This window comes from Perognathus longimembris, chromosome 10 (genome assembly GCF_023159225.1).
Source record: "Perognathus longimembris pacificus isolate PPM17 chromosome 10, ASM2315922v1, whole genome shotgun sequence".
Classification (NCBI taxonomy): Eukaryota; Metazoa; Chordata; class Mammalia; order Rodentia; family Heteromyidae; genus Perognathus; species Perognathus longimembris.
The window spans coordinates 53,982,306-53,994,664 of record NC_063170.1 but is presented as its reverse complement, the minus strand read 5'-3'; the positions used below and the strand labels follow the sequence as shown (position 1 = coordinate 53,994,664).

General features: G+C 45.1%; 1 protein-coding gene and 1 long non-coding RNA gene across 3 annotated transcripts in view; both read left to right on the top strand.

The window, feature by feature from the left end:
- The first annotated feature begins 2,659 nt into the window (after positions 1-2,659).
- Positions 2,660-5,234, top strand: LOC125358721. The gene is made up of 3 exons (XR_007212369.1): positions 2,660-2,670; positions 3,582-3,586; positions 5,035-5,234. It is a non-coding gene; the product is annotated as an uncharacterized LOC125358721 (long non-coding RNA).
- Positions 5,235-11,978: 6,744 nt separating this feature from the next.
- Adamts9 (ADAM metallopeptidase with thrombospondin type 1 motif 9) overlaps positions 11,979-12,359 on the top strand; it is a 148,078-nt gene continuing 147,697 nt past the window's right edge. For both annotated transcript variants that reach the window (XM_048356091.1, XM_048356090.1), the window contains exon 1: positions 11,979-12,210. In XM_048356091.1, the coding sequence (XP_048212048.1) occupies positions 12,096-12,210 (115 nt within the window). In that variant the 5' untranslated portion in view covers positions 11,979-12,095. The remainder of the gene's footprint in view (positions 12,211-12,359) is intronic.

Below are 12,359 nucleotides of genomic sequence, written 5' to 3'. Positions count from 1 at the left end.
CTGTAGTTTATATTTTCTTAGTGCTTCTTACCATTACATAAATGGTGTCATTACTGCTACGAAGAACTTCACATATGTCATTTTCCACATATACACACATGACCCATATATGATGTGGAAGATGCTAGCTAGGTCAGAAGGAACTGGAGTTTATGGTTTGGGGGGGATGTTATCATAGTACCTTCTTAGGACTTGGATCAATTCATGATGGACAGCAATGTACAATGTTTTTCAAAGCCTGAGCCAATGACTGTGTTTACCAAACTTGATATTGTATATGTCTGGTAACTACAAAAGGGATATGGGCATAGTTTAAAATTCAAATTTTCTTTAAATATATCCAATCAAGTGTCTATTCACAAGTTTCTGCCCTTTGTATTTTCTTACCTGTGAGATGTCCATTGAAATTGCTTACAGGTTTCTCTTAGTGATCGAAAGATGGGCTATAAGCAGAATTTTTTTCTCAATTTGACACTTAACTTGCAATTTAATTGTGATGATGTATGACTACGGGTCCCCCTATGTATGTATGTATGTATGTGTGCATGCATGCATCTATGAATGGGTCCCCCTAAAAAAGCACATGGGAACTCAAGGAAGTGGGGTCTAGTGAAACCATGAGGAAGGGTGAATCAATTAACCCCACTGTGGCAGGAATGGATCCCTTATAAAAGGAGATTTTGACCCCTTCCTCTGTCTTCCTCTCTCCTTCTCTCATCCTATCCCCATGATCTCCCTTCTGCCCTATAATATAGTTAGAAGGCTTTTCTTTGGAAGGCAGTAAGGAGGTCCTTTGTTCTTTCCATTACAATGTGATAAGAAGATTCTTGCTAGACCTGGGTTCTTTGATACTGACCTCTAGCTTCCACAGCTGTGAGCCAGTCAATATCCATCTATTCATTGCCCATAGCTCAGTCTTTGGACTTTTGCATTAGCACCACACAATGGCTGAAGACATGAGGTTTTTCCTCGTGCAGTTTGTTGTTTTATGATGAGGTTAAGTATTTCTAGTTTTCTTTTTTTGCCTTAGATGTGTGTGTGTGTGTGTGTGTGTGTGTGTGTGTGTGTGTGTGTGTGTGTCATTCTAGTCCTGGGACTTGAACTCAGGGACTGGGACTGTCCCTGAGCTTTTTATGTGTTTTGCTCAAAGCTAATGCTCTATCACTTGAGCCACACTTCTACTTTAGGCTTTTTGATGGTTAACTGAAACCCTCCACCTTCTTTTCCTCTAATCCACCTTGCTCTCTTACAGTTGGCAGATCTTGTCTAGTTTGGCCCAGTTAGGGCCTCAATATCAGCACATGCATAGCTTCAAAGGGAAAACTGTGCATTCAGGGCTATACCAATGCTCAACTCATTTTTTCTTGTAACACTGCCCTAGAAACTTCACTAAAATCATGGTGCTTTCAACACATCTAATATTGTCCCCTTATCACTTAATTAAGCATGTTATAAGCCTTTCCACTTCCTCCCTCCCTTTTGGACATGATCATTTTTTACCTTACTTTGTTGGGCACCATTTGCTCTTTTAAGGAGACAGACTGATCACAAAATGAAGGGTAGGGGAACACTGTGCAGGTGACACAATGATTTCTACTCAACAGACAGATGATAACAAGCACTCAAGGAAGGCAATCCCTGTGGGAATTTTGAAATATGTGATTTTTCATGTAAAATCACATTTCTTTGATTGTTTTTGACTGTATCTGGTCAGAACCACATGCCTCACATCCACAAGTAAGGCAGGATTCCCGTACGCCTTTCGCACAACGTTTCTTGTTTCTGCCGAACTGTGAACTCTTCTGCTATGTGAAAAGTGCATAGCACATTGTAGGTACTCGGTAAGCATATTTATGGAGTGCACCACTAAATGTCTTCTCTGCTTACACAGTGAGCAGTTAGGAAAGCTGATATTCTTTTCCTGCTACTCGGACATTATTTTCCAGTCGTGTCTTAAGTCCCTGATAACCATCTATCAAGGGCTTACATTGCTAAGTCACAAGCTTCCATCAAAAGCTTGACAGACATTGTAACTCTTTTCCAGGGAGGTGGTCTCCTGTATGCAAAATACATCAAGTGATTTGCATTTGATGAAACAGAAATGCTACCAAAAAAGATATAACCCTATACATTATATAAGAGAACATTTTCCCCTAAGGCTGGCAACACCAGTATATATTTCTTTTAGAATCATCTCTATTTAAAAGAAAAAAAACTATTTTTTCCTCATTAAAAATTAGTATTTTGCAGGGCATTAGTGGCTAACGTTTTAAATCCTAGCTACTCGGGAGGCTGAAATTTGAGGATTGTGGCTCGCAGCTAGCCTAGGCAAGCAAGTCCATGAGTCTCATCTCCAATTAATTATCAAAACATTGTGGAGCTGTGGCTCAAGCAGTTGAATGCTAGCCTTAAGCAGAAAAAGCTCAGAGACAGTGCCCAGGCCCTGAGTTCAAACCCCAGGACTAGCACGTGTGTATGTGCTCAGGTGTGTACGCACACCTGAGCACACACACACACACACACACACACACACACACACTGTATTCTTTTTATAAGAATAATCTATACCATATGGGAGCAAATATAGTAGAAACCAGTTCCTGGTCCCAGAAAGAACAACTGATCACACAGGGATATATATCCATCTTTTGAGACTTTTATAGATATATAGTCTAACACAGGCTGAGTCCTTTGTTACCATTGTAGTTCATTTTTTATTACAGTAGGACTTAATTAGACAAACACCACTGAGATCTGGCTGCTAAACAATTCATAAAACATATGGGTCTTCCATTCCCTTCTTAATAATTGCCTAATATTTCATTTACCTACAGTCTCTTTATGGTCCCTTTCTTTTTGTGAGGTGAAATAGGTCCTGAATTTGTCAGTTTTCTCTTTTAAAAAAAGTATTATTATTATCGTTATTATTATTTCACTAAGTAGTTTTACAAAGTAATTTCAATGCCACAAGTCAGGTTGTGAGTAAAATGCATCTTGAATAATGTCCCTTCCTCTATTGTTCTCCCGAATCTTCCCTCCTCGAATCCCTACCCTTGGGTTTTGTAGTTCATTTTTACATTGGCTGTGTTTGTTTGTATTTGCTCACTCTTTCTCTTTTCATTCCTATGGCCCCTTCTCCTGCCCTCCCTCCCCCGTCTGAACAGAATGTACTTCCATTTCCTGGTATTCATTTTGTTAGCTTCCTCTTTATAAGACCTCTACCACTCTTGAACACAAAGACCAAATATGTAATTAGTAGTTCTTTTTCCACCTTAACCTTCATTTTTTTTTCTGAAGAAGTACCATACAGTAAATATTAGGTTCCCAAAGTCGAGGATTATGTTCAGAATTAATGAATGAGCTGAAGCCAGGCACTGTGGCTTATGCCTATCATCCTTCTCATGAGGCAGAGAAAGGGAAGACAGAGGATCAAAACTCACCTGGGGGAAAAGTTCAATAGACTTTCATCTCAACCAGTAAAAAGCTGATATGACAGCATGTGACTATCAACATAGCATAAGTAGGAGGCTTACAGTCCAGGCCAGACCAAACCCTAATTGAAAAATAACTAAAGCAAAAAGGGTAGGTGACATCGTTCAAATGGTAAAGCACCTGCCTGGGCAAATACAAACCGCCACAGAACACCATTAATAAGCTAAATAAGGAGGGCTGAAACATTTACATAGATAAATTTGTATTGCCTACTGTACCCTATGTTCAGGTACACCCACTACCTGAGTGAGGGTATGGGGGGGGGGAAGTTCTACCACAGAATTCTTGGTTTTTGTAACTCCCTTTTGCACACAGCCTCACATCAGCTGGAGTGTATCCAGTGGTGTTGCCACAAATGCCATAGATGTGCACTGCAAGACTTGTTTTGTGGGGGGAAAGTAACTGCAAAAGTGATGATTTTGCCACCATCTCTGGGGGACTTGACAAGGCACTAATTGCTAGGCTTACATTTCAGGAAGCAACTAACTCTGTGCTAGTGCTGTCAGTGAACACAAAGGCGAACACACTGTTTATAACAGGTGTTGATTTGATGTCACATAATCTCATTTCCCAGCCAGGTTGGTACATGTGATGCACTGACACATTTTTACACACTTCAAATTGACACACAGTTGATTGTCCCCACCTCCTTTCCATTGTTCTTGCCAATCACAGTAGCTGAGATGATTGGAAAAGTGCTTTGGAAAACCTTTGAAGACAGCCCCCAAATTAGCTCATTGCAGGGAACTCAAATCCCTCAAGCCTGTTAGCCAGGTGTTATTTACATAGAGGCCTGAACCCTACAGAGATGTTGATTTGGACTGTGAGTATAGTTAGGACAGCTGGGCATCTGTGGCTGGCACCTGTAATCCCAGCCTGTAATGTTTTGATGTTCAAACTCAGCCTGGGCAGAAAGGTGTGAGAGATTCCATGTCCAATATAGGCAGTGATAAGCTATGCTGGAGGTGTGACTCAAGTGGTAGAGCACCAGTTCAGCAAGCAATGTGATTAAGCTCAAGGATCTAAATTCAAATCTCTATATTTGAAGAAAACAAAAGGGAATTATCTGGTCATAAGGCCACTGAAGAGCAGTGCTCCCAAGGGCTAGTCTTATAAGTTACTAAGTGCACTCTGAGGGTCTAGGAGGACATTCTCCTCCGTGACTCCAGTTGGTCTAGACTGCCACATTTGTGCCTGACTCTCTAAACTCTACCCTCTGATGGCACTTTGAGCCTCACTGTCTAATATCTGAAATCTACCAGTATTTGCCTTTTCACTCTTCAGTTTTGTCCTTGAGCTTAACACGGTGCCCTGTATGAAGCTTGAGAGACTAAGTCTTAATAAGACTCTTATCAGTCAGGCTGGGAATGTGGCTTAGCGGTAGTGTTTGTCTAGCACTCACAAAGCTCTGGGTTCTATTCCTCAGAGAAAAAGCCAGAAGTAGAACTGTGGCTCAAGTGGTAGAGTGCCAGCCTTGAGCACAGAGAGGTTCAGGGAGAGTGCCCAGGCCCTAAGTTCAAGCCCCAGGACTGGGAAAAATAGATAGATAGATAGATAGATAGATAGATAGATAGATAGATAGATAGATAGATAGACTTTTATCCTGTAGTTGAGGAGTGCCAGCCTTGAAATCAAGCAACTTAGCTTTAATTCTCCTCAGCTAAAAGCCAATCACTTGCTTCCTCTGGTCTTCATTTTACCCTTCACATAGTGGGGCTGATGTCCAGTATTTTGTTGGGTGTCTGGAGGATTAAAACAATATGATTCAGCTAGGTGCTTGTGGCTCATGACTGCCTGTAATCCTAACTACTCAGCATGCAGAGATCTGAGGATTGCAGTTTAAAGTCAGCTCCAGCTGGAAAGTCTATAAGACTCTTATTCCCGGTTAACTACCGAAAAACTGGAAGTGGCCCTGTGGTAGAGCACTTGCCTTGAGCGAAAAGGCTTAGGGACAGCACCCAGGTTGATGGAGTTTGAGTGCCATATCCAACCAGAAAAAAATGACAACAGTATTATTCACTGTTCCTGGGGATGAGCAGTAAAGGAAGTACCATTAGGACAGGAAATCTCTTAAGCATCATCCCACAAAGTTACTTAATTAAAAACGAAGCACTACATAAAAATAGGGTTGTTTTAATGTTCAGAGGTAAGTTGTATCTTGGCTATGTGAAAGACTCTGTTAGTGTATCCAAACAACAAAGCCCATGTTTGAGATCTGTTCAGTTGGACAGCCACAGATTTCTCATTTAAGCAGGGCTGTGGAAGAGTCAATCTGGCTGAAAGAGTTTAAAATTTGGAACACTATGAGGGGCTATAAAAGCTAGGGTAAGCACACAGGTGCTGGAAGTAAGAGAAAGAGGAAGGCTCCTAAGTTGAACGGATAGGTAGAGGAGTGAAAGATTAATGACAAAGGAGGACGCCACCTCTAGCATCCCTCTGGGTCGTAAGTCAGAATCCAGCCTTCCCAACTAGCAGATGGGGGCTAGGGAGATCACTGACTCCAACACAGACATCACCTTCAGTGTTCAGGCACTGAGCCAGCATTTGACTTGATTAACTTATTTTTACCACACCCTATGAAACCAGCAACCGTTTGTACTCCATCTTTAGAACTAGCAGAGGATATAAGACCTACCCACTAAAGAGGTCTCACGCTGGCTTGTGCTGAGCAGTGAATGGGTCCTCCTGGGTTCCTACTTACTGGAGAGAGAATCTTACTCCGGAAATCACGGCAATCTTTTTTTTTTTTTTTTTTTTTTGGTGCCCATATTAGGGCCTGGGTGCTGTCCTTTAGCTTTTTTTTCCTCAAGGCTTGTACTCTACCATTTTAGCCACACCTCCACTTCCAGCTTTTCGTGGTTAAAGAGTTTTATCATCTTTCCTGCCTGGATTGGCTTCAAACCATGATTCTCAGATCTCAGCTTCTTGGGTAGCTAGGATTACAGGTGTGAACCACCAGGGCCTGGCTCATGATAATTTTGATTACAGCAGGACTTACCTCCCTAAGAGTATTGATACTGTGAGAAACAGAAATTACTACAGTTGTTTCAGATGTTTGTGTTTGTGGGTAAGAGACAGGTAAACAAACACAGAGACAGAGAGAGATGACATTTTTAACCACTAAGAGAAATAGTGCCTCTGAAAACTTGTACCAAATTGGTGGCAATAGCTAAATCATTGAATAGGTATTTATGAAGTGTTCCCATGGTGATGTGTTCGGGAGATAGATGAATACTTCGTTTTTGTATAGCTGAAAGTCTAACAAAAGATAGCATGAAACCACCATGAATCTAACTTGGACTATCCAGTCCAAGACAAGGCAGAGAGCAAACCTAGAATATCTCAACATTCCCTGAGCTAGACCAGATTCACTGAGGGCTTATCTCCAACAATCCTCTCTAGGCTTTGTATTGCCATCTCTTAGATTTGGTAGGTAGGGGTGGTTTGGGGATCAGGAGGAAGTCTTGTCATGTGTGAGTTGCATTTGTATTTAGGATGCTGAATTCCAGCTCTGACATTCTCAGGACACAGGATACTAAAAGATACAGAATAAAAGTTTGAAGGCTGAGTCCTAATAAAGAGTCCTAATGGGATTCATATTGGGCTCTGAAGCTAGTCCCACAGCATGACATGCAGTTGCCTCAAATGACAAGGAACCAAGGGAATGCCTGGCGAGTAAGCAGACCATGGATGGTGCCCACTTTGCAGACTTGCCATGTGTTGTATAGATACAGCAAGCATTGGGAGAAAAAACGTTTTTCCACATCGTTTTTTTAATCAGTTCAAGTATAAAGTTTGAATGACTAAGAACAAGGTGAATTTGCATGTGCGTGTGTGTGCGTGTGTGCGTGTGTGTTAGTACTCCTAGGCTGCTCCAAGTGACAGCCATCTCCACTGGAGTGCAAATCCCAGTGCTGCGCCTCCTAGTTGTCACACACTGAATTGCTTGTCACTTGATGAAGGCTATTTTCATCCTAAGTATCATGGGGACAGTATAAATACCCAATGGCTAGACTGCTGAGGATTAAATCATTAACACAAAACTGAAACTCAGTGAAGAGAATCCAGTAGATAAAAGGCACACTGAGTTCATCTGGCAAGCAAAGACACAATTCCTCCCCACTCGTAGCCCTCAGTAAGAAAATGGAGGAGGGGGAGGGTGATGTCCAAGACTGCAGAGCTCAGCTACCACAGTACCTGCTGTTACTGCCTTCACCAGAATCCAGGGCTACCAGGGACCAGAGGCCTTTATTTTCCCCAAATCATCTGCTGTGGACTCCTCAGAAAACTATTTAGGAGAGTTTGGGCTGTGCTTTCCCTTTCTGTGGAAGTAGATGGGTGTAATGTCTACCTCCTTCCTGTCATTGGTGACGTCCTGGCTCTCATGTCCATCCCCTAGACCACGTATTGCTGGTAACTAGTGTCCATCATGGGTCCTCTGGGATCCAGAATTCACAAAACATCAGCCAAAGAAGACTTCCCCTTTGACCTTCAGTAACGTTCAATTCCAGTAAAACCCTGGGAGCTGAAAACTGGGCACTGGGCTAAAAACTATCTCTCCATGAACTCTAAGAGACCTCAAAAAGTTCTGTATCTTTTAGAACAACATCTGTGAGGGGTCAGTTTTCTTTAAATCCACATTTCCCTTCTGGCCTAGGTAGCTCTTGACAACAGAACCAACCTCCAAACTCTGTACATGAATGTACATGTATAAATATATACAAATACATATATATGTATATTAAGGACTAATTTTTGCATTGTTGAATCAAAGGTGAGAGCTCTATTCAGTTACTTAAATCAGTTGGTTTAATAAGTATTAAGAAGTAATAAGCCTAAGTATTAGTATTTTTTTCTTAGGCAACTCTCATGTACTAGACCTGTTTTAGGTGCTGAGTCAAAGCTGTAATATATCAGTGGAAATCTGATATGATTCTCCTTGACTAGCCCAGCCTTAGGAAAAGGAGAGAAAAAGAAAAATTAACATATATGTTAAGTAGAAAATTGAGGCAGTGTCTGGATAATTTTAGCCACTCTTTTCCCAGATGTAGCAACACTTGTGATCACTTACTTTTTGCAACATAAATACTAATTGTTATGAAGTGTGCGTAAACTTTGAAGACAGAACTTAATCAGGTCTTTCAGTTCCCTAGTGAGAGATTCTGGTAAAATCTTTTCCCTTATTGGTGGACCTCAATCTTCTTATCTATAAAATGAAGTTCTGATAGTGCCTGACTCATAGAGTTACTGTAAAAAGTAACGAACTTACTATATTACGACATGGTCTGATACAAGGCACATAAAAGATTATTTTTGTGGTTGATTGGGGGATTTTTCTTTTTTGTGGTACTGGAGTTTGAACTCAGAGCCTTGTCCTTTGCAGGCAGCACTCTACCCCTTGAGCCATGTGCCAGCCTTTTTATTTTATTTATTTTTTTTTGCCAGTCCTGGGTCTTGGACTCAGAGCCTGAGCACTGTCCCTGGTTTCTTTTTTGCTCAAGGCTAGCACTCTGCCACTTGAGCCACAGCGCCACTTCTGGCCATTTTCTATATATGTAGTGCTGGGGAATCGAACCCAGGGCTTTATGTATACGAGGCAAGCACTCTTGCCACTAGGCCATATCCCCAGCCCTGTCCCAGCCTTTTTAAACTCAGGCCAGCCTGGACTGCAATCTTCCCTATTTTCTGTGCTTAGCTGGGATCACAAGTGTGTTGCACCGCACCCACTTTATTGGCTAAGAAAGGGTTTTATTAACTCTTGCCCAGATTGGCCTTGAACTCTAATCTTCCCAGTCTCTGCTACCTGATTAGCTGAGATTACAGGTGTGAGACACTGAGCCTAGCTCATAACAGATTATTTTTATTCAGTTATGCCTTTCAGTTTCAGGATTTCTAATACATCTTCCTTTGGTTCTTAAAGATTGTCTACAGATGGAGATGTAGAACCAAGCTTGTCCATAGAAGAAAACATCAGCACACTTAGGAGGAGAGAAGCTCAGAACCCAGGGTCTCCAGCAATTCTGGAGGTGGCCCAGAAATACTTTTCATCTTCCTTCCCTATCAGCTCTTAAGGACAAGATTGTGTTGTATCAGAAGCCACATTATAAAACCATAAGCAAAGTTCATCACCAAGCAAAAGTTGAGAAGGGAAGCCAAGAGAGAGAGAGAGAGTACACACAGAAAATTTTCTTCTTCACTGTTAGCTTCTCTTCATCAAGAGAGATTTGAATTGAGAGGGAAACTGTCTAGTAGAAAACACTGAAAAGTGCTGTATTTCTGAGTAGTTTTACTGGATACTTCCAGTATAACATTTCCCAAGCCCTGTAATAGTGAGGAATTTTATCATATAATGAAAAGAACGATGGAATGAAAAGAGATCTCGTCTATCTTCCTGGTGCTTCATTTTTACCTTATTATTACTTTTATTCTTGAGATAAGATTCTAGCTATGTAGCCCAGCTACCATTGTAATCCTCTTGCCTCAGCCTCCTGAATGCTAGGATTATAAGAGCACAACCCTACACCTAACCATTTTCTTTTTTCTTTTTGTGTTTAATTGGAGATAAGACTCACAGAGTTTCCTGCCTGGGCTGGCTTCAAACCACTATCTTCAGATCTCAGCCTCCTGAGGAGCTAGGATTACAGGTGTGAGCCACCAGCTTCTGGCTCATTTTTACTTTGCCTGACTGTGAACAAAATCCCAGTAACACAGCTAGATAATGGAAAGGTTAACTGTGTCTATATCTTTAGAAAATTTCAGTCTTGCATATCAGGAGAAAAGTATGTACCACTATTTTCAGACTAGATGGCTCTTCTAGAGTATTGCCTTTTGGTCTTTCCTCTAGATAGCCTTTCATATTTTCAGTCAAAAGTGGTGGACTTCCAAGTAAAAGAGCTCAGATTGGAGGATATTTTGAGCAAATACATACATACATGACATGTCTTGAGGACTAAAGGAAAACGTGAGTTTTCTGGGCTTGTTTTTTGAAGTTTTGTTTTTCTTTTCTCTTTGTGCCAGTTCTCGGGGCCTGGGCACTGTCCCTTAGCTTTTCCCACTCAAAGCTGATGCTTTACCACTTGAGCCACAGTTCCACTTCTATTTTGGTGCTTCATTGGAGATAAGAATCTCTGACATTCTTGCCCCACCTGGCTTTGAGCCGTGATCCTCAGATCCCAGGCTCTTGACTAGCTAGCTAGGGTTACAGGCCCTCCCTGGCTCCCTTCCCAAGCACAATTTCTGACTTTCAAACAAGCACCCCAAGGCGGGGCGGGGGCGGGAGGTGTAGTGTAGAACAACGACTCAGAGCCTGCTGGGGAGCTTCGGGCCTCAGTCCTTAAAAGCAAGAGGAAGTGACTGAGAAGTCCCCTGGCTTGGGGTGGCTAGCCCTTCCCCAACTTTGCGCTGGCTCTCTTCTCCTCTCTCCCCCATCTCTAATCTGGGGGCCGCCAGGAGCAGCGAAGTCCCCGCCCCCTCTCGTAGCCCAGAGTGATTCTTAACCTTTTTTGGGCTAGGGACCTACTAAAACCTGAGGACCCGCCGGGGCTGGAGGCGGAAGCGGGGAGCCCGGGCAGGTTTCAAGCGTTGCGAAATGTCCCGGAGAGGATGGATTGGAAGCAGAGTGGGACTGCACGGCCAACAGCCCCCTGGGGAGAGCGGGGCTCAGGTGGCCGATCTCGTCCCGGGAGGACGAGGGGAAGTAGAGGAGCCTTTCTACCGGGGGCCACTTCCACTCTCTAGCCAGCCAGAGGAAAGGACGGGTGGGAAACGACGGGGCCCCCGACCGCGAGCAAAGGAAGGAAAGGACGAAATCCAGGGAGTCAGGGGCCCAGAGAGGCGGCGGGAGACGGGGACGGAGCAGGCTGGGGGACGCCCGGAGGAAAAGACTCCGGGAGCCGTGCGCGCTCGCCCAGGGAGAGAACTTTCCCGGCTCCCCCCGCCCCATCCCTCCCACCAGAGCCGACCTCAGGAAGGGGGCGCGGCCGGGCGGGGACGCCCCCGATCTCCGCCTCTGGTGGCTGGCGGGGCCTCGGGCCGCGAGTCCCGCACGGGCCGGCCGAGGAGGGGACGTGGTGTGGAGGCGGGCCGCGCCGCCCGGCTTTCTCCTCCCCTCTCCTCCTCCTCCGAGAGGCGTGCACCGGGGGTATTTGAGCGGGGACGCCCCGCGGCCCCTCGCGGCACCCCCCCCCCCCCGCGCCTCTCCAAGCCCCCCATTCAAGAAGCCGCTCCGCTACCCCGTCCAGCACAGGGCGCCCGGCGCGCCGGGGAGCGCACGTCCCGCGCCTTCTCCTGCCGGCTTGCTGGACATTATGCGGCCGAGCAGCGGAGCCCCAGCCGTCCTCCGCCTCCTCCGCCTCCTCCTCCTGCGGCTCCTGCTGAAGCCCGAGCGGCTGAGCTCTCGGCAGGCGGCAGCGTTGCTCAGCCGAGCGCACACGGGACCCTCATCGCCAGACCTCAGCGACTCCTAAAAGTCAAAAAAAAAAGTTGGCGGCCGGCTGGGCGCGCGCTCTGCACGGCCGCTGCCCGTCGGCTCGGCGTCGCGGCCCCCGGCGGAGCGGGCACGAGGGCGGGGGGTGGGGGCGGCGGGGGGAGGGGTGGGGAGCACCATGCAGTTTGTATCCTGGGCCACACTGCTCACGCTCCTGGTGCGGGACCTGGCCGAGATGGGGAGCCCAGACGCCGCGGCGGCCGTGCGCAAGGACAGGCTGCACCCGAGGCAAGGTAATCAGAAGGCTGGAGACCCCCCACCTCCTCCTCCCCGAGGAAACCCCCACCACCCTGGCATCTGTCGCCTCTCCAAACTTGCTCCTGGGCGGGGGCACCCCTGCTGCAAGAGGCCTCTCCTTTTTTCCTAGAAAGAATTACCTCCC